Source organism: Athene noctua, chromosome 2 (genome assembly GCF_965140245.1).
Source record: "Athene noctua chromosome 2, bAthNoc1.hap1.1, whole genome shotgun sequence".
NCBI classification, from domain to species: Eukaryota; Metazoa; Chordata; class Aves; order Strigiformes; family Strigidae; genus Athene; species Athene noctua.
In genome coordinates, this window is record NC_134038.1 from 149,665,416 (window position 1) to 149,686,972 (window position 21,557).

Below are 21,557 nucleotides of genomic sequence, written 5' to 3' on the forward strand. Positions count from 1 at the left end.
TTGATTCTGTTACAGTTTATCTGGTCTGTGTATATATTCAATGCAGTGATGAGAAAAACAATCCCATGTGGTTTTTTTCAACCCCCCCCTGAAATGGTGAGTGTGACTCACGGGGTTTGTACCTAAGGCTGCATACTTGCTCTTAGTAATAACTAGTGTTTCTGCTGGGAAAGCATCATCTTTCAAGGAACCGAAATACGAAACCGGGAATTGAGGACTGTGCTAGAAAAATTGCGTGGCACATGCTGCACTGCCTTGGTTTGCTCATGCCAGCGAGTTGCAGGAATTATCATCTTCTACCTTCTCTATTATCCATGTGTGCTAGGTAAAGGTCTGAATGAAGCAAGAGTTTTGCAGTTACATGGTAACACTTGTAGGGAGGCACATCACACCAGAGGATTTGATAAGTAAATTGAAGGTGATGTGGTTGTCTCCTAACACAATCGTAGGGCTTCCCCTGTGCTGAGGACCATGGATGAACTGCACTGCTGTGCTGTTCCTGAGCCTCTAAGCTTTTGACGTGAGCGTTCTTATGGAAAACACCATGTAGAGGATTTACAGCTTTGAACCACTTCACATGTGGGTTGAAATGTCTCACTGACAGTAACACAGAAAGCTGGATGTAGAGCAGGGAATTAAATAGATTCTCAAGTTATTGCCTTGACCACAGGCCCATCCTTTCTGTGAAACACAGATGCACTTTTCACGTCACGTAAGTAGCAAGTGCACCAAGCCCAGCGCTCTTGGTGCAACTGTCTTGGTGCTTCTGATCTCCCCACTTTCACATGAAGAGTAAAAATAGCTGCAGCACCTGTATTTCGTATGTAAATTTCCCCAGGGGTACTTACCAGGGGAATTTTGCACTGTCCCAAGGGTGATGGCTTTTGCAAATACTCTGCCAGTGCGTGGCAGAGCTGACACGCTGAGCTGACCTGCTGAGTGCGGCTGCGTGTCTGCAGCAGGGAGCTGTGCCCTTGCTCACGGGAGGTGTTGCCATAGCTCCCGCGTAGGAGCCTCGGTCACTGAGACCATGAAAGCTGAATTGGTTTGGATTGAGGAGGCTGGCTGGTGTGAAGGCACTGAGTCACTGCAGGAGCACACATGGTGCAGGTGTACAATGTGGGATCATTTGCTTTTGTAGTGTAGTTGGGGCTAGTGGAGAGTAAAAGTGTCGTGTGTAGTGCAGGATTGGACATGGGTTTAACATCACACTTTCTCAAAGACCTCAGCATCTTGATGTGTCCAAAGGGGATGGCTGGAAGCCTTTGGCTGGGGGAACTGATCCCAGCAGAGTATGAGCATCTGCTTATTCTCTCATGCAGAAGATGGCAGAGCCTCCAGGCTTGTGTTCCTGAGAGTCAGGAGCCCGAGAATAAATGTCGTCTAAAACACCATGTGTTGGATGACATGGGTATGAATTCTGGGGTGTTTTGGTTTTTGTTATCATTCTTCACTAGGAAAAAATGAAGATGGCCAGACTCAAATGAAGCCTCAAAATAGAAATCAGGCATCTTTTGGGGAAAATGATAAACTGGAAGTTCATGCCAGTCTGTTCTTCAGCTGAAGCTCCCTATCCAGTGTAACTGTGTGAAGTGGGGCTGTGCTCATGGATAAGCATGTGCTTAACCATTTGCAAGACCTGTGCCTCACGTGCCAGTTACAGGATTAGTTACAGTTCAGTCATTTGTATGTGCTTCATCTGTGTTGGTGGGAGATTAATGGGCACAGAAGTTGTTAGTTTGACTGCTCTTTTTCTGTTTTTTTCTTTTTTTCTTTTTTTTTTTTTTTTTTTTAACTTCGTGTGGAGACCAGTCCTCTTTTTCTTATTAGACAAGAGTGTACATAATTATTACATGAATGAATTTTGGGGTAGGTCTCTAAGCACAGACTTGGTAGTGATGGTTTCTTTGTTCCAAGAGCTTATCTCACAAACATGGGAACCGAATATTTTTGATGAATCACTGCATATACATTTATGTTTTTCTTTTAAGTATTTGCTTTCCACAACTAGTATCTTAATTTGCAGCTTTCACAAGGAAAGTGAAAACAAACCTACAGGCTCATTTGGAAATGACTTTTTAATTTTGTTCTTGCACTTGTAGGAAATTTTTTTTTGTTAAATATAATTCAGTATTTAACATTTTTCTTGCAATATAGTCAGCATGCTTGCAGTCTTACTTCAGTTACTTGTGAAACTCATTTTAAGCAGCAAACCATATATCGTCCAGTACTTTAATTGGAAATATTCAAACTCTTCTCACTGTGAAAATCATTGACTTGATACATATTACTTGAATTATGCAATTCAGGCTTTCACTAAGAAATGACATTGACTGGATTGGAGTTAATAAAATAGTAAGTCCATATGCATTTGTTACCTCTTTGAATACTTCCTTAGAGTAAATTAGATTCCTAAGGTACTCCAAAGCTATTTGCATTGGACTGAAATATTACCAATGCTGGTTAAGGTTTTAGATAGCACTAAAAAGGAAGAAAAGAAGCTTTTACTGTAGTATGTTGCTTTTTCTGGAAAAAAAAGAATGTATTATTGCATTTTTTTTTTTCCATTTCTGAAAGCATAGTGGTAGATTCCAAGGTATTTTAATTCTTCCAATGAATAAACAGTTGTGCATTCTAGAAATCCTCAACAATAATGACAAAAAGCTCCTGAATTAGAGCGCTTCTTCAAGCCAGCTGCTTCCTGATAATCATGTCATTCCAACAGTCTGTGTAAATCCTGCTCTCTAATTAGAATTACAAGACTTGTTGAGAGCTCACATGGCCCTTGCTCTTGGTATCCTTAAATCCTGGGCCAGGTCCCAGCCTGGATTTGCATCTCTCTGCAATAATTCCATTGATTTAGAGTCTGTGTTGGATGCTGAGATGAAAATGAGAATCACTTTGCTTAAAGGTGTGGAAATTTCAGCAGAGCAGAGAAAATATTGTAATTGCTTCAGCTAATCATGTAAAGAGGGAAACTCATCCAATTTGGAAGTAGCTGGAATTTACTTTTCTTAAACATAGTAAATAATAAAAATCAAATGGAAAGTAGGCATCCTTACCCACTGATACAAGCCACAGCTGACAAAATGGGCTATGGCAGGAAGTCCTGCCACAAAGACCTGGAATTGCTGCTATTAAAGTAAGTAGGGTGCCTTTATAAAAGGAAAGAGGAGCTGACTTGAAAATATACCATGTGGGAAGTGTCCAGATTTTTCCTGCAGAAAGCAGATCCTGTCCATCCTCGTTTGCATTGTGAAATGGTGTCTCTGGGGGGAACAGTACTAGGGGTGTGACATGCTAAGGTTTAGGAGATGCTGATTCCAGCTGATTTGCCAGCCTGCTGTGGGGATTTGCCCTGCCTGCTAGCCCCATTCTAGCGTCGTCTAGATGAGATAGATGTCTGCCATTGAACTCCCTCTCAGAACCTGTTATGCTGCTGTTTACCTCCTCACTGAGTGAGCAATTTACAAGCTGTTTCTCTCTGAGAAACCCTGCCAGAGGTGACACCTAGAACTTCGTATAAAAGCTGTCTCTGAAAGACAAAGGTTTGATGTCCAGCATGCTAGCTTTCAGGTGTGGTTCTGGATTCTCATAATCACCTCTACTGAAGAATTCTGGCTTAGTCCAAATGCCAGTAACTGTTTTGAATGTGCCAGCCCTTGCGTGAATCTAAAGAACAACCTGAAGTTAGGAACAAACAGAAATAAATTCTAAAGCACTAATCTGTCTTTGTCCTTTTTTTCCTTTCTGCAATGTTTTGAAGGATGCACGCCAGAAGTTCCGCTCCGTGCTGGTTGAAGCAACGGTAAAACTGGATGAACTGGTGAAGAAGATTGGAAAAGCTGTAGAAGACTCTAAACCTTACTGGGAAGCTCGGAGGGTGGCCAAGCAGGTGAGAACTTTCTGTCTTATAAACTTGTGCTGGTAGTTGGAAAGCACACACTGATTGCATTGCTTTCCTGCTATTAATAGCATCTTAAGCACATGCACTTGGCTGACACTGGCCTATGTCTTGAGTTGCATGTCAGCCATGTGAATCAATGACAAAAATGTGTTTCTTTGGAGCGACAGCTGCACATGTTCTTCAGTTCTAGGAACAGCTACAGCAGATAAACTATCAATAGCAAAAGACTAGTTCTGTTCTCCCCTTCATTATCAATGGCCTTTCAGAGCCCCATTCTTTACTATCAGTAGTTGTAATTGTATGAAATATAGTGTAGGCTTCATGTATCTGCTTTTTCCTCTTAAAGCAAAATGCTCAGCAGCTAAGCAGCTGTAAGTGGCAGCTGCTGGGCAGGAGGCTGGAGTGGGGCAGACCTGGGGAAGCCTGCAGGATTTGGTGTTGATTAGGTTGTGCTGAAACAGGAATGTGCTAAAAGTGGCTCTAAAGTGTGTTGATTTGGGGAGAAACTGAGCTCTGCTTTCTGTACTGTCATCAGGACCTTACCTCCCTTGCCCCAACTACTACTTGATTACTGATAGGCACCTAAAATAGTTTTTTTTGGCTTGGAAGGGGCCTGTGTGACTGAGGCAGGGAAGGATGAGGAGTGTAAGTAAGGGTGTGATCTACTGGCTGCAGGGGAAATGAGAAAGCTTAGGAGATGTCAGGCAGCTTCTCACCTTAGGGAAAATGGAGCTGACAGTTGAGTGTGTGGTGGCTTAGGCAGTCTTTCTGCTTGGAGTCTGTGATGGGTTCTGCTGGTGTCTGAGGCTTTTCATTTTTTCCCCAGTGGGGAGGCTGTTCCTGGGTGCTATTTCTATTTTCTCTCAAGGCAGGGAGAGGCAGAAGCAGGGGAAGGGTTGCCTAGAGCTGCTGCTTCTGTGCTTGGCTGGAAGGATGTATGGTGTGACATCTGTGGCTGAGTAACCAGGATGCTACTGTGTTCAAGGGGAGAGTGAAAGAGAGATGGAATAGTATGTGTGAAATATAGAAAAATTACAGGAGAAGGATTTTGTTTGTAAAAATGGGTAGGGGATGAGGTTGAGGGGTGAGAAAAGTAGTGTAGGTGTGTGTAGAGTAAACTCACAGGGTAAGAGAAGGGAAGAGAATACATCGTCAGAGCAGGGTGTAGGAAAGGGAGGCATGAATTGCTTTGAAAGCTGCTGAAGCAGGAACTGGGTTGATGGGATGTGACATGCAAGATAATATGTGACCATACTGATCCTTTAAATTGCACGGCATTGTTTTGGAGCCATTGTCTTAGGCAGTGGGGATGATGTGTGTGGGCTATTAGGCTTAATCCTTCAGACTAGTAGTGGCGTGACAAATACGTAAACTCTGCTTCAAAGCACAGTAAGCGCGCTATCTACTACGCATCTGTAACTGCTCTGAAAGCAATCCCTTCTCATGGGCCCTCTGCTGTGTGCTAGAGATGAACCAGTAGTGAGCTAGAGAAAGGCTGGAAGTTAGTAAAAAAAGACCAAAGAATTGTTTGTGTTGGGTTAATTAGTAAATATTTTTTTATTTTTGTCTTTTAAATTTTTTTAAATAAATCTCCCAAATCCAGCCTCAAGTGTGATCTTATACTTCTATCACTATAAATAGCAATGTAAAGCACAGAATGCATAGGGCTTCTAGAGTTATACTTGAAAAAGTCAATGGTAGAAATGCATACTCTGCAGTACAAAAAAATCAGATGACTGAGGACTGTAATATCAGGCACTGAGAGCAGTGAACTTTGTCCTCTGTCCTGAAGTTGGAAGCTGTCATTTCCCACTCAAACGAGGGAGATGAGTGACTTTGATTTGTAAACCCCCAACGGAGTGGACAACAGTGAGACAAGTCTCAAAGTCCAAACATTTATTAATTTTCCACGATGTACAAACTGGATACATGATAATTGACTAAGTGTATAATGAATTATGCCTTGTGTTACCTAATGATAATAAGGAAAAAGGGAAAAAAGAAAAGAGAGAGGTAGAAATAGAGATCACTGCCCCAGAGTTGGTCTCGCCAATGAGGGTTCAAGGTGCATCTGTTGTCTTCTCTTCATTTCACTCCTTTTTTGTTTGTTTTCCACTCCTCACCCCCCCCAGTTTATACACACTTTCCTTGGGTCCCTTCCTTAGGTTGATCCACCTGACTACGTATCCCATGTCTGGGGAGGGGCAAGGTGTTTCATGGGATGATGTAATTAGCATGATCTTGTTAATCTTCATTAGCATAAGCAGGGGTGTCAACTTTAATATGCATTTCATGGTTAATGAAGCAAAGGTCATTCATGGGACAGATGGGCCTTGAAACTAGCGGATGCACCAAAGCAGAACCGTCCTGCCTCCACAGGCTCCCTCCTCCAGCTGCACCCTGTGCTACCCAGGCAGCCTGATCAGCTCCAGACTCCACCCTATCTGCCCTGTGACTGTAGTTTTGTTACTGGCGAGTGTTTGAGACATTCCTTGGCTTGGAGGGCCTCCACTCCCCCCATCATCCTCTCTCAGGCTGTTTTTCTCAGTTCTTGTTTCTCACAGGCCTGTTCATTTCAGGCCCTATTTTGGGGAGTTTCAAGTAGTCTCTCACAGCAGCTTATGTCCTGAAAATGGATTTTTTTTTTTTATCCCTGCATCTTTGCTGCCACTGAAATCCATTCAGTCATGGTGCTTCAAAGGTGCTTTGCAAGGGCATAAAAAACCCCAAACCACTTAAGGTCCTATTCCGGTATTGGGCTTGTTAGAACCATATTTTTCTCTCAATCTGTTCTGTCATTAGCTAAGTTGAAATGCTTCTTATCCCAGATCTGCTAATTTGCTACACACTCAATTTTCTTTTAATTCCTTGATAGCCTTTTTTGGAGGGAGGGTATGGTTGTGTTTGATTTTTGTTTGTTCGTTTAAGCAGGGATCCCTTTCTAACTGTTCATTTCACTTTTTTCCATTTCGTGTTATGAGCCGGTCATGGAACAGAGCTCCCTCTTTGTATCTGCTCAGCAGACAAAGCTGGAAGATGGTCTCCTGTTTCCCTTTGGCTCTCTGTTTTATAAAATCTTGAAACAGAAAATGTGAGGGCCAAGAAAGACATTGAAGGAAGCAAATTTATTTGGAAACCAGGAGATTGGAAGTGTTGGTACCAATCATTAGTAAAGCATCTGCCTGAAGAGTTTTTCTAGTCTTAATTTAGTCTAGAAAATTTCCATTTAACTGGGACCAAATTTGCTGTATTAAATCAGGGAGAAGGGGTAAGTGGGTAGAGAAATATGAAACTGGAGGAATGTACCAGAATATGAATATGTTTAGGTGCTAGTCTGCATCATTCTTTTTACTTTGATTTGTAAACTTGTAGAGAAATCATGGGAACAGCTTGATAATAACATCTAGCCTTTGAAGACTGTCTTCCTCCTTCTGTCCTTACAGTTATTTTAGAGCCATTAAGCTGCCTCTGAAAACACAGACACAAAGTTCTCTGTGATTGGAAAAGCTTTAATTAAACAATAAGGGGAAAACGCAGGACAGAACTTAGAAGGGGAAGTGTAAATTCTTGTTTGTTGTTCTCAGTAAAGGGAAGTAAAAATTTGACCCATAAATTGAAGTCTTTTGGGAGCAGAGACCTGCATAATTAATGACATCTGTTTTGCCAGAAATGCTGGAGTTGTCCAGAGTTACTTGCATTTAAGATGCCAGCTGTAGGATGATTTGCATGATGCAAGCTGTATTTAGTTATATCAAGGAGCTTACTTTCACTTGGCACCAGCATGAACATCTTCTGGAAATACTTGTTTCATTTATTAAGATAAATGCCATTAAAAAGGTATGAGGGCACTGATGTGGGGTCAGCAAAAATCAGGTCTACAACTCAAGTTACTTCCCTGGAGAAGCATTAGGACCTTGAGCCCTTTTGTTTACTTACCCTTATCCCCATCTTGTGCAATCCTGTGTTGCCAGAAGATGGTGAATTCCAAAACAAATTAACTCTCCCATGCAAAAGTCCTGTAGCATCTTGTTGTAGAGAGGTTGGTGCTGGTCTCTTCTCACAGGTAATTAGTGACAGAACAAGAGGGAATGGCATTAAACTGCAACAGGGAGTTTCAGACTGGGCATTAGGAAAAAATTTTTCAGAGAAAAAGTGGTCAGACAGTAGAATAGGCTGCCTAGGGAGGGGGTGGAGTCACCATCCCTGGAGGTGTTTAAGGGTCGTTTGGATGAGATGTTGGGGGCTATGGTGTAGGGGAGAACTTTGCAGAGTAAGGCTGAGGGTTGGACTCGATGATCCCAAGGGTCTTTTCCAACCTGAATGATTCTGTGGTTCTGTTTATCTAACATATGATGAGAGCTTCAGCTTGGCCTATCTCGGGGTGAAACTTTGCTTTAATAGAACAATGGTCCCTCAACATTAGGATTTGAGTGCTTTGTCGTCTGAGATGGTGGTGCAGGGAATCAGGATGCTGTCTGTTGGCACCAAAGCAGTGATATTCAGCTTTTGCTGAGACTGAATTGAGAGCTGGCTAATATTCTTGCCCCTGTAGATTTCATGCAACTTCTGCCAAGGCAGAATCACCTTGTGATTCCTCATTTGGTAGACTAGTGGGCCTTTTGTGTTGATTGCAGACAAGCCTTACTGGTTTGGAGCATTTTGATACAAATCTGTTTAATCAAATCTTAAGGTATTTCTGCTGCAAGGGCTTTTTTTGTGTTTGGCATATTGTCTTTTCATGTTCTTTAAGTTATGCCATAACGCACATGTTCAGTGGAAGAACCTTGGCATATAGTGGAGGATTGTACACAAGCAATGACCATGTTGCAGCAATATGAAATTCCTATAATCCAGAAGGTGATCCAGGTTCTAAGTGTTGGGAAGATCAATCTTCTGATGTCTGTTTGTTTTTGTGGTGGTGGTGGGTTGGTTTTTTTGCTAGTAATCTACTTCCCTGGTTGACTAGTTAAAGAATTAGACTTTCTTGCCCAAAGCTAATGGGGAAGAAGGGTGAAGTTGCCAGGAAACATTAATAATGTAAACAACAGTTTAGGTCTTGAACTTCTGAGGTAAGGAGTGTCTTAAGCCACTGTTGACTTAGCTTTTTGCAGGACTGGGGCTGAAAAGCACCTACGCAATAGTGTCTGCAGTAGTATCTGAGCAGGTGGTAGAGTCTGAGAAGTGTGTTACCTCCCTAACGACAACATGCTCTGGGACAGGATGCTGTGCAAAACCAAGCGTGGTCTGTTGCGTAAATCACTGGTCTGGTAGGAGCTGATTTTGTTCTGCTGTATGGTGTAGACAAATTACTTCATCTTTCTCTTAGTTGCCATGTAAAATAGAGCTGTCAAGCTGCTGTCAAGCTGAGCTTACTAAGAGAAGTAAAAGCACTTTGGGGTCATTGGGTGAGAGGTGCCGTTAAAACACTGTTATCGTACGTCATCACTTGTGAACCCAGGGACAAACTGAACCAGAGGACTTGCCTGTCTGCTTTCCTTCTACCAGAAAAAAAAAATCTGATAAAAATGTGTTTCCGCCCATCCCCGCAAATATAAAATAATCCATGCATTTATAATGACCCTAAGCTGAATAAAAACCCTGGGAGTGTTGCTTTTAATTAAGCTTTAGCTCCTATCATTGACCTCTTTTTTTTTTTTTTTTTTTTCCCCAGAGTGAGGAGTTATGTTTTAGACCCCAGTACTGGCTCAGATTGAGAGTAGGTGCAGATGCTTTGCTCAGCTTTAGTACTGAGCTTATTTGGGAGGGACATAGTTTTGCTTTGTGATATTCCTCTTTCTCCTCCCTCCCCCCCTGCTTCATTTAGCTTTTACCAAAGAGTGTCAGAAAACTTGCTTCAGGCAAAAATAGATAAAAGATCTATGCTAGGTCACATCTATATGTATGTCTCACTAAGGGACCCATCTGTAGCAAGTGTTCAGAGCGCAATATGTTGAAGGGTATGCATGTTCTGCTTCCTCTTGGGTCACTCTTCCTGGTTCAGCTTTATAACTAATTCTTCTTGTGTTGTTGGCATAATTTCTTAAGAAGCACCCTTTTATCTCAGAAGGCTTGGAAAAACAAGCTGGAATCAGTATGTACAACGGTTCTTCCCTGCTGAAGTCTAGGTGTACCAGAGAGGAAATGCAGTTGACGGACAAGTAGATTGTGTTCAGCAAGGACCGCTAACCTGTCCCATTCACTGCAACTTTTTCTGTAGTAGACCTTCCCCTGACCTCACTAATAATCTTTCTCTCATGTAATATACTGGATTGCCACATATGTTAGAAGAAATCAGCTGACAGGGTAGAGAATTTTTAGGGGTAAGCTTTCAGATATTCAGACCCCGGGTCTCCATTGTGCCTGTCTTCACAAAACTTAGAGCCCTTAATCATTGACTGTAGTCAGTGGTGAGAGGTAGGTGCATGTGAAAAGCCTTCTAAGGTAGGTGCATTCTCCTGAAATGCAGAGGGAGTTAAGACATCTTGTCTTGGGTTGTTTAGCCATTTGAAAGTTGTCGGATGAATCCTGCATCAAGTGGTTCGATGAATCTTATATCCAAAGTGAATCAGGATAAGAAGTAGCCACTGTAATCTTGCAGAACAGGAACTGAGCCACTTGATGATGAAGGTGGGAGGGGTGTAAGCAGATAAAAGCATGCTTACCTAGTTGGAAGACTTCCTCAGCAGATGAGACTGATACCATTCTTTGCAGAAGTTGGTATTGTAGTGCCTATAAATGAACAAAACTTTCCAAAGTGGCTGTTGCATCTCAGTTTCTAGGTGTTTAGCTTGAGATGTCTGAAAGTAGTGTGGCAAATGTGGGAAGTTACAGATGGTAACTTTCTTAACTCAGGAGACAAAAGCTTTTTAAATTCACATAACTTGGAGGTTCAAAACTGCCAATCACCCTTAAAAATTAATTAGGAACTAGAAACTGTGGTCTTGCCAGTGTCGCTTCCTGCAGCACCCAAGTTTCCCATCCAAATTCGCTCAGTGAGTGAAAGCTAATTAGATCACAGCACCAGCTGGCTCTGCTGTGGACAGGAGGGCAGCATTGAGTGTGGGTGACAGTTCCTGGGTCCAGATCCAAGAGTGGTGGTTATCCAGGTCTTCCCCTCTGGTTCCTAGGCACTAGATGTGTTTATCCATCAGGATATCGGAGGTAGCCATGCCATAAGGAATCTCCTTTTTGATCCTACTTTTATGAGCTGAAGTCCTCATGCTCCTGTTTAAGACAACAAGGAGTTAAGACTGATTTGTATTATCTGGTAAGCTTATCTTGGCAAAAAAGGTGGAGGGAGAGGGAACATGAGAAGCAAAATTTAAATGTCAGCAGAACTGTGACAGACTTGCATTATTCTCTGGCAACTTGCCATGGAGCTAGTAAAAAGCAAAATTATTGGAACAGTTACAGTGGAACAACCAACTGACCTTCCTGGCTGAAGGAGTGTTTCTGGTTAACTGTTTAGAAACCCAAAAATTATCTGATGGATTCCCATTTTCAAAGCAAGGATATGGAAACTTGAAAACTGACTTTGTCAAAGCTTTTACAAGTCTTTCCAACTGTTTAAGAAAAAACTCAAACACCCAGAACCCTTGACTGCTTTCCATGGCTTTATTTCAGTGCTCTGTTTTCACTGGTAATGATCATCTGTGCAGCACTGCTGCTGATAGACTGTTAATTCTGGTCTCTCTTATGGTTTGTTCATCTTGCATGTGGAAAAAGCATTAGAAAACACTGTGTGCAGAAGTGTCTCTTATCAAATGAGAACAGCTCCCGTCATCATGGGGTCAGTAACTGCTATAGGCTCCTAAGAGCATTTCCACTCATGTTTGTGGTGGTGGAGCCAGTAGAAGGTATTATTATACCTATTATATATGGATGTTGCTCCTCCAGCCATTTGCAATGATCAGTCTAGGCTGGTAATATAGGTTATGTTAGTTTTCGTCTGCCTGTGCCAATAGTTTGCCCTTTTAATTGAATATGCTGCCCTGGTGGCTCTTGGGGAGCCTCACAGTAGTGTAAGAATAGAGGAGGTAATGATTTCTGGTTTAGGAAGGTGGGGTGAATGGTGTGAGAAGCAGCTTGCTCCCCGGGTGTGTAAATTAACCATGCAGAAATGGCTGTGATTTGGTTTTAGATTACTTAAGCTGGTGGGGTGGAGAGGCTGCTCAGTGGCAGGGGAGCAGCTCCCTTACCAAACTGGGACTTACCTGTTGGTGGTTGAGAGACTTGTCCGTGGCGTGGAGGCTGATGTGATGGCCTTGGTTAGCACTGGGGACGGCCACGTGCAGGACAGAGGCAGGGAGGCAGCACAAGCCTTGCCTGGGAAGAGAGATGGCTGGGGTGCTCTAAAGGGAAGGAGACATGGAATTTGCCGTGTGGGAAACTGGGGAGCCCAGCGCTATAAAGAAATGTTAAGGCAAGAAGTGGTGCCTGCCAGGATGAAGCATGGAGGCTGTGGATTGTACCTGATGGCCTGAGAAGTTTTGTGTGTCCCCTTTCCCTTTCTGCTCCTTGTGGACATGCTCTAGACCTGAACCCCTTCTTCCCACCAACTCTTTCATTTTTTTTTTTTGTTACGAAACACATTATTAAACCTTGGGGAAACCATGTCAATGTGACGTCAGTCCTCTTGTGAAATGTGTAGTTCCCATTGCTGTGATCGCAGGGGCGTTCTCAGTATATTCATATCCTTTTCTACATTATGCGTGGCTGACTGTGGGGCCAGGCACCCAACTGAAAGGGAAATAAGCCAAGCAAGTGAATTTGACATCAGTAATTTTAATACTGGGGGTGAAGAGTCACTTCCTGGATTTCCACCAGGGAATCCACCAAGTTTTGTAAGCTTTATTTCTAAAGTAGGATGCACTTTGGGTTAAGTAAAGAAAAATGTTTTGCCACACTGAAAACTTGATGGAGTGCCTCTTGTGGACTCTTGTCATGTTTGTACAGTTGTGATTGAAACCCTGTGAGTAGTGTGCAGGAGTTGCTACCCTGCGTTCAGGTACACGTGGCTCAGTGTTTCACTGCTGCCAGGTGGAGCTTGTGCTTGGTGTGTTCTGTTTGCTCCAGCTGAATGCTTAAAACCTGAAAACTGTATTTTAAGTCTTGCATTATGGTTTTGTTGCATTTTCCTTCAGGCCAAAGTTGTGATGAAGTCTAGGAAGCAGAGAGTTCAGGGAGACTTACCTGGGTCAAGCAGCTGGGTTTTGCCTGCCTGATTTATTAGTATTGTTATTTATTTACTTAAAGTTTAAGACCTCAATTTTACATTTGTGTTCTGGCTCTGTCATCTGGTTGAGTAGTGTGTTGTTAGAGTATCTCAAACTAGCTGTCCTTAAACTGCTGAGAAAACAGATGTTGCCTGGTTAGATTTGGAAAGTTTTGCCAAAGATCTGATCTGTGAAGGAAAGCTCCTGAACATGTTTGTCTTCCCATCAATCCTGCTAATGCAGGATAGTAGGTCAGTGTGACTGGCAGGTTTCTACCCTCTTAATCCTGAGCAGCTGGAAATCTGCCCTGTGTTTGGGAACACTAGCAGCTGCTACTCCGCAGATGATGAACTGAAAAAAATCCTTACCTGATTCATATTTAGTGCTCTGTTATTTCCTGCAGATTACGTGGCATCTGTAGCAACACCATCTGCAAATACTGTGTTCTTGGCACCTTTGGATAGTAGGAACTAAATTTTAGCCACTTGGTTGTTGAAATACCTGTAGCAATAAATTCTGCACGTGAATGTGTCCCCTCTAAACATTAGGTGACCTGTGTCTTTCTGTGCTCTCTATGCCTCAGGGAATGGGCCTGGTTATTTTAGGTTGGTATTTGTACATCCTACATTTTCATTTTGTGTGAGGACTATTCTCTTGATGGATGCTTAGTTTGTATAAGCTAAAAGTGTAATTGGTCTTCACATCATTAGTAGACGTGCCTTGCAGGGCTCCGTTATTTAAATTTGTTAGCTGTGCACTGTAAATTACAGGTTCTTCCCTCTTCTGCTTTTCTTTTCAGAAGTAGAAGAAAATATTCTTTTCAACTAAGTGTTTTGAAGAATTTATCTAGGAGACATGAAAAAAATCACTCTCTCTTTTTTGGTGTCTCTTTCTCCTGCTTTCTCCACCTCACAAAGCATCCATCAGTTCTTTGCTGTTCTGGATGGCAGCGATACAAAGCCAGCTAGCTCTTCACCTCTGCTCCATTAATTTCAAGAATGCAATGACCTAATTATTTTCCATACCCTTCAAGAATGTTTTTTCCTCTTCTTTTTTTGTTGTGAAATACTAGAACTGTTGCGCAAGTAAGTCTGAAATACTGGAATACTGGGGTAAGTTGGTGTAGAAATGCCCTCCATTCTTTGAAGTAACAAGGAGAGGGCTATGGCAGGAAAGTCTGGGGTTTTTCATTAGATGTCAGCTGGTTTAGGCAGAAAGAAGTGATACAGGTGTCTGGCTTAGCCGCAGATGCAATGGCAGATGCTGGAACTGGTGGGAAGTTGTAAGTAGTTCTTACTGGTGGGATGAGAAAATAGAGGTTAATTCCTTTTTCCTTTGCTATTGTCTGAAGATTTGATTAACATAATTTTGCATCCTCTTCAATTTGGAAAAGCCCAAGAGATTTAGATTGTGGGTTCCTTTGCACATTGCCAAAAGGCAAATCTACAGCATTTAAAAAAAAAAAAAAAATTAAAGGCAGGATTGCCTTTCTTTGTTCTCTTTTACTGTTTCCGCTCCCAATATTTTCAGGCCACTAGTAAAGGCTATTTTAAGAGATTGTAAGCCACTGACGGGATCATCTGTTAAAAATAGTAGCTGGCACTTGAGCCTGGGTGACTTGAGGTCAGGGTGATATCCTATGTACCTGTTTTGCATGGTAATTGCTCAGGGATGACTGCTGAAGGTAGCACAAGTCTTGCAATTTTGGGAAGTCATTTAGCCACCCCAATCTTTGTGTACAGTGGTCTAAATAGGTGGGAGTTTATTATGATGTGATAAATGCTCATGCTGCTGCCAAAACAGATCTGATGTGGAGGTTGGTTACTGCCTTCTGGGTGTGTTTCGTTATGACTTCTAGTAAAACAGTATGAATTTATGAGCTCTTGTCTGTTCTTGCTGGAAAAGAAACAAGACTCTAAAAGAGTTTAATTTCTCTGTAGCTTGTGTGGAAACAGCTCTGCACTGACTCAGTTTCTGTAAGAAAAATCTCTTTTAATTGTTGCAAACTTGTAGTTGTGCTGTTAGAAAATAAATTTTGCTATCAGGATGTGGAAGAAGTGTTCACCTCTTTTAGCTGTGTCTGCTTCTCATGTTTGGGTTTTTTCACTTTAAAGGGTGCTTGTGAAGTGGAATTAAAGTTCTGTCTGTTCCTAACTAAACTTTTTCCTTCAAGGAATGGACTTAGCCCTTCATTTGTCCAGGACACCGCCCCCAACCTTTTCCTTTAAGTGAAGCAAGCCTGTTATTCACAAGTCCGGTGGAGTTGTATAATTCCACTAGGAAAAATTTTGGAGGGTCAGTAGATTAATTATCTTTAACAGGTCACTTAGGAAAATGGCTGGCTCAAAAGTATCTGTGAGCATGAAGTCAAAGATGTACAAGGTCAGCCTGGGCCTTTCTTCCAGAGCATGTCCCTGCTGTTGAGGATGGGCAGTTGCTGGTGGGTGTGAGGCTTTCTGCGACAGGGAGAAGGTGTCCAGAACCATCACCCAAGCGAAACTCCTACCCGCACACCTTGTCTTTGCTTATGCTGGTATGCATGCATGCACAAAATGTGCTTTCAGAATCAGGCTGCCAATCCCTTGCCTGCTCTCTGGAAACTTCTATTTACAAACATTTGCTGCTTTGGTGGCAGCTGGGTGAGGCAACGATCTGGTGTTTCTTCTGAACGTTATCTGCTGCATCTGTGTGTGCTGAATGTTTATTATCTTGGATAATTAGCAAAATCCACTAATGCAGGTGGTGTAAGTTTTGCACCGTATATTTGTGGGAGTTTGTTCCTTGCTTCTATATTTGATTTCAGCAAAGGAGGCTGCTGTCAGGTGCAGATGATGAGCATGTAGAGCCTCTGTAAACCTAGCAACCAGCTGTAAACTCTAGACTCCCTGAGTCACTAAAGCTCTCAGATTGCAGGTGCATATTGGGGGGAGGATTATCTTGATATCTTTCTCTTAATAAGATATTTTACCTTGAAGAGAAAAACCTGGACATATTCTATGGTCCCCTCTTCCAGAAGGCAGCAGCTTTATAATTTTGGCCAGAAACAAGTGCACAACTAACAAGCAGATGCAGTGAGTGCCCAAGAAGGCTGTGTCTGGATGGTATTAGGATGAACAATTTGTCCTATTCTGGTGCCATAGACTTGTTAATTAGTATGAGTAACTCCAAGCAGACCAACATCTTGCAACCACCTCATGAAAAATGAGGGAGATCTAAAAGGCTTGGTGTAGTATCTCCTGTACAAGATCTGTGCCCAAATGAGCATCACCTCCCTACTGTGAAGCAAGGAGCTAGATCAGTTAAAACCAGCAAGCAGTCCACTAGGTTTCAAATGACTGAGTGCACAGTGGAGGTGATCTGATCAGTGGTTATATTCTTGCCCTAGTTTCACAAGATCCTAGTGTACAGCCTAGATGGGAGCCACCAAAGAACAGAGAAGAGCCAGCAGCTGACTTTCAGTCCAGTCCAGGATTGGTTGTAATAGTGTTTAAGGGAATCATATGTTTAAATATTTTCTTTCTCATTTCCTTCCATAGCTCCTAAAGAAGGGAGGTGGGTTTCTGTCTTTGAGGACACCTACTGCCTGTATGCTGGTAACAGAAGTAGCTAATGAAGTGAGCTGCTGGTTGTGCCTTGCACTTTTCTGTCTCTTGGAATATGGCTTGTGATCCTGTCTAAGGGAGTTACACATACTGCCTAACTTTAGCACAGAGCTAGATATCTCTCAGAATGTGCTTTGTAGGTCTGCTCTTATTTCCTGGTCCTTTTTATAGAGTACAGATTTACCAGGAAAATAAAACAGAGCCAGGAGTCAGGTCAGTTCTATAACAAGCTGTTAGAAGAGGAAGGGTGGATGCATGGATGAGACCAAAAAGCACAGCACATGAATAAGACACCTAATCAAAAGCAGAGACTAAGGGACATCTGTTGTATTCCACAGACGTTTGATTAGTTATGCAGCAGGGAAGAAATGGTTTGTGCTCCAAAAATCTCTATCAAGGCTTATTTTCACCTTTTCCTCCCCTTTGCCTTCTCCACCCAAATAAAAGTCTTCAAATCTGCTTTTGAAAAAGCAGATTTTAACCCATGTATAATTTTATGGCTTTTCAGTAAACAGCTTAAAGAATACAAGGGTGTTTCAGACTCTTGAGAGACTGTCTTTTCTGTCGGTAATGCAGTCATCACAGATTAATATATAGCTCACAAAGCCTCATAGATCTGCCAAAATGAGCTCACTCCCAAGGCTTTGGATTTTATAAGTTGTTTATAAGCATCTGTACACGACCTGTAGTAAAAAAACAGAAATCCTTTCCTGCTATATCTCAGTTCTGGTTTGGCATGGAGTTTTTAGTCTGTGGGGAGAGGGGAAAGGAAGGTCATGGTCCTTAAAAAAGGCAAACCAACCCCCCCACTCCCCAACTGCACCAGTAGTCTGATTATTCAAATTAAATGTATGTGTCTGAGAATCCAGGAAGAATATTCAGCATCACTGCAAATTTTTTGCAGCTATGTTCTTTGTTTTTGAGGAACTAAGAAATAAATGTGGTATTTGATAGAAATGCTGGTTGTGCAGGACCTCTGAAGGTCATTTTGATCCCAACCTCCTGATCAAAGCAGAACTGTCACTGTTGCTGGATTGCATCAACAATGGCTTTGCCAAGTCTTGAAAACCTCTAGAGATTGAAATTTATGACCTGTCTGTGGGTCACACTGCCTTCTTGGTAAGAAAGACTTTTTTTAATGTGCAACTTGAACTTCCAAGCTACTGTCTGTGGCTGTTGCTCCACGTTGCATCATCCAATACTGCTGAGAAGCATTTGTTTGTCATTTTTGCATTTTCCCTTCAGACTTTAGCTGGCAGCTGATTAGATTACTCCTTAGTCTCCTCCTTGCCAGACTAAAAAATCCCATATTCTTCAGCACTCCTTGTAGGCCTCTAGACCCTGTCTTGACATCCCTGTTGAATTGGGGGGGGGGCCTGGATGTAGTATTCAGTGTGCAACCTCACCAGCACTAAGTCAGGAGGAAAGATAACTTATCATGATTGGCCAGCTGTGGCCCTCTTAATGTAGCCCAGGACATGGTTTGCCTCATAGCAATAAGTGCACCTTTTCAGCTTTTTCAGCCTGGTGCCCGTTGTAATGCACAGGTCCTTTTTGGCAAAGCTGATCTTCCCATCTGTGCTGATCATGGGATTATTCCACCCCAGGTGCAGGACTCCACACTTCTTGTTGAACCTTGTGGGGTTTCTCTTGGCCCAGTGGAGTTTCACAAGATCTATCTGGGTTGAGGTTCTGCCATTTGCCTTTTCAACCACCTCCTCTACCTTAGTATCATCTGCAGATTTGCTGGGGGTGCAGCTGTGCCAGTATCATGATTGTTATTAGGATATTGAGCATTATGGACCCTTGTGTTGACATCTGGGATGCTCCTCTTGTTACTGGCTGCCAGCTGCATTGAAACAGTTTGAGGAAAACTGCAGCCAAAAATAGCAGTGCTCAATGGCTAGTTACTGTGAATGCTGCAGCGAGCACTTAACTGCTTTTACCTTCTAGGCTTCTGAATTACTGAGTCCACTGTAGTGGTGGGCAAGACACGTATGCCGTGGTCAATGGGTGGTGATCCTGTTGTCCTCATCTCTGCCAGAAGCTTGTGCAGGATGCTGCAGTGCAGTCACTGCTATTGGATCCCTGAAGACAGACAGTGCTACGGCAACTCTGGTGGGCGACTGATGGAGGAAAGTTCCTGTTTTAAAACATGTTCCCTGTTGTACTTTGCACGGCAAATTAACCGTGGGATGTTGTTAAAAGAATGAGAGGGGGCCTGAATGAAAACATCTGAAACTTGCTTCCTTCTGAGGAGTGTGCCTGGAACACAGTTAATCATTATCTATTTGGTAGTAAGCAAGTACGTGTTTGCTGGTAGCAATTCAACTATTGTTTTAAAGATTAATGAGTGGGAGAGACATTGGTTTCACAGTAACAAACAAGCGTCTTTTAGAGCAAAGGCCTTGGGCCAGCACGTGGTGTGCTGATGCCTTGTTCTGAGCAGCAGCTGTGTGTTCCCTTCACGCTCCATCTTACAGTGATTTTGACAAAAGGGGATTGTTCATGCCTTCTACTGGCAATAATGCAGAGATGCTGAAGTAAAGTGGGTGTCAAGGCCTTGGCAGAGCAGGATGAGATAGGTTCACCTGGATAAATGAGAAGCCAATTTTGTAAATACTTGAAAATTAACTGATCTTTGACTGCCATTTCTAATGGGGAATTTGCTGGTTGTGTTAGCAATGACCTTTTCATTAATTTTTCAACAATTGTGGGCTGGTCATCTGGTGAGGGGGGGCTGGCTGAGGAGAGAAATTCTGTAGCCCCAGAAAAAGTACCCTCTGAATCTATTTTTGGCAGCCTGGCTTGGCTGTTAGCTGTGTGCACATGTGCTCATGGGTCAGAGGCTGAGCAGTACCTACCGTGGTATATTAGATGTCAGCTAACCTTGGAGGAATGCTATAGCTGTGTTGCACCGTGTTTTGGCATCAGTGATATTGTGCAAATATCACTATAGGTAGTCAAAAACAAAAATTGGAGATAAGATGAAACAAGGAAGAGAAGTATATGTTTTGATGTTAAGGCAGAAGATTCAAGGGTAGGTAGGGTGGGAAAAATTCTCTATTATGTCAGCTGGGCAAGGGGTCTGGCTACAAAGGGGGATTGGGGCAACAAAAGATACATGGACTAAACAGAAAATTGTATGGACTAATTAAAGAGTACAGGGTTTTTTGCTTTGAAAGTGGACAAGCAGATGTGTCTGTGCTAGCCTGAAAATCTGTCTGTATGCTGCTGCCAATTCCAGAAGAATGACTGCATTTTAAAAAGTGCCTGGTTTTGTTTTCTTCTATTATCTTGCCGTGGCCTAGCTTTTTTGTTTTCATCACTATCTTTAGCTAACAACTTAATCCAGCTGTCGTGCGTGATTCCCTTCTGTGAAAGGCCCTGTGTAGGCTAAGCAGAGGATTGCCCATGAGGGTGCAGCTTTTATCCCACCACCAAGGGATTTTTCAGGCCTGAGCTCCTTTCAGCAATACATTAATAGCTTGCAATTATGAACCTTGTCAGTACCCCTTTAACTTTACATCATTCTTTCTTTTAAAAGTTGACATATTTTATATCGCATAGCTCCATTTGCTTCTGCGAGCACTGCTACTGTGTGTCACCTCTGGGTCTTTGGGAGCAGGTTGGGAAGTTCGGGGCTGTGCGTATTGGATCCAGGGAGGGAGGTCAGCAGTGGATGAGCCTGGTGAGGAGGTCACCTGTGCAGAGGAGCACAGGGTGGATGGATAGTGGCAAAGAGGAAGCTCTCAGCCACAGGGAGAGGTAGAGAGGAGGGAGCTGAGTGGGCAGAGCAGGACTCTTGGGCGTGCTGCTGCTTGTTGTAGGGAAGGGTTTTACTGTTGTGGGAGACTTGTTCGTGACAGGGTGCTTGCAGAGTACTGAGTTGCAGAGGAGGGATGAATGCAGTGGCAGAAAGAGTTGGTGCTCTGTGCGTATGGCGTGTGACAGAGACTGCTGTGATGGTGGGATTCTCCTTAGCTGAGATCCCTGTGGCTGCTTAATTGCATTTCTCATGGCGTCCTATTTTACGTGCTATGCTAATAGGGGAAGGGTCTGCAGCGGAGAGGATGTTTGGTTGAGTTTCCTGGCAGAAAGTACCAATGGATAGGAACAATGAGCTCCTCCTCACTGGCAACTAGTTGGGCACAGGTTCTCCAGATCCTAAGGTCTCAACACTTTCTCGTTTTGTTTTTAATAAAGGATTTTACTGGCATAGCTCCTTCTGACTTTTTTGAAAGAGATGCTCACTTTAATGTCGGGTAGACTCCATCTAGCTCCAGCAATATGGGTGACAGGCAGAAAGTTGACATCCCATTTGTCCCCAGCCTCCCTTGGAGATTTTTGTCCTCATCTCTAGTATACTTTTCCTAATGCTACCCCAAAGCTAAACCTCTCTCAACTCGAACATAATTTTGTGATTAAAAGCAAAATAACCTAGTTTTTAGTCATTCATTTGAATTTTGAATTCTGGTCTCTTGAGAGAAACAGCCACTGTCTAAAATGAAGAAATCCATACGCAGTGTCAGGAGCTTGGATGGAGACGTGAGCTTCTGTTTTTCTCTATGGTTTTAAAAGTACGTAAAGAACAGGGCTACTCTCTGTTCCATCAAACTGAATGACCTGCAGGCTTGAGACTGAGAGCGTGAGAGCAATCTGTCAGTGATGGTGCAGAACACCTCGTACGTGCTGCAGGGAGTTTTAAATGAAGGCTAATTACTGAGTAACTATACTAACTAAAAAGTGTTTGAGTATCCTCTTTCACATTGGCAAAACCACAAACCTGTTGATGTTTCTGTAATGACAAATGTGTCATTCTTTACCTAAGCA

At 42.7% G+C, this 21,557-nt stretch overlaps 1 protein-coding gene across 1 annotated transcript in view; it reads left to right on the forward strand.

The window, feature by feature from the left end:
* Positions 1–21,557, forward strand: part of SH3BP5 (SH3 domain binding protein 5) — a 54,215-nt gene that overhangs the window by 8,581 nt on the left and 24,077 nt on the right. Inside the window, exon 3 of the mRNA XM_074900632.1 lies at positions 3,767–3,895. Within this exon, the coding sequence (XP_074756733.1) occupies positions 3,767–3,895 (129 nt within the window). The remainder of the gene's footprint in view (positions 1–3,766; positions 3,896–21,557) is intronic.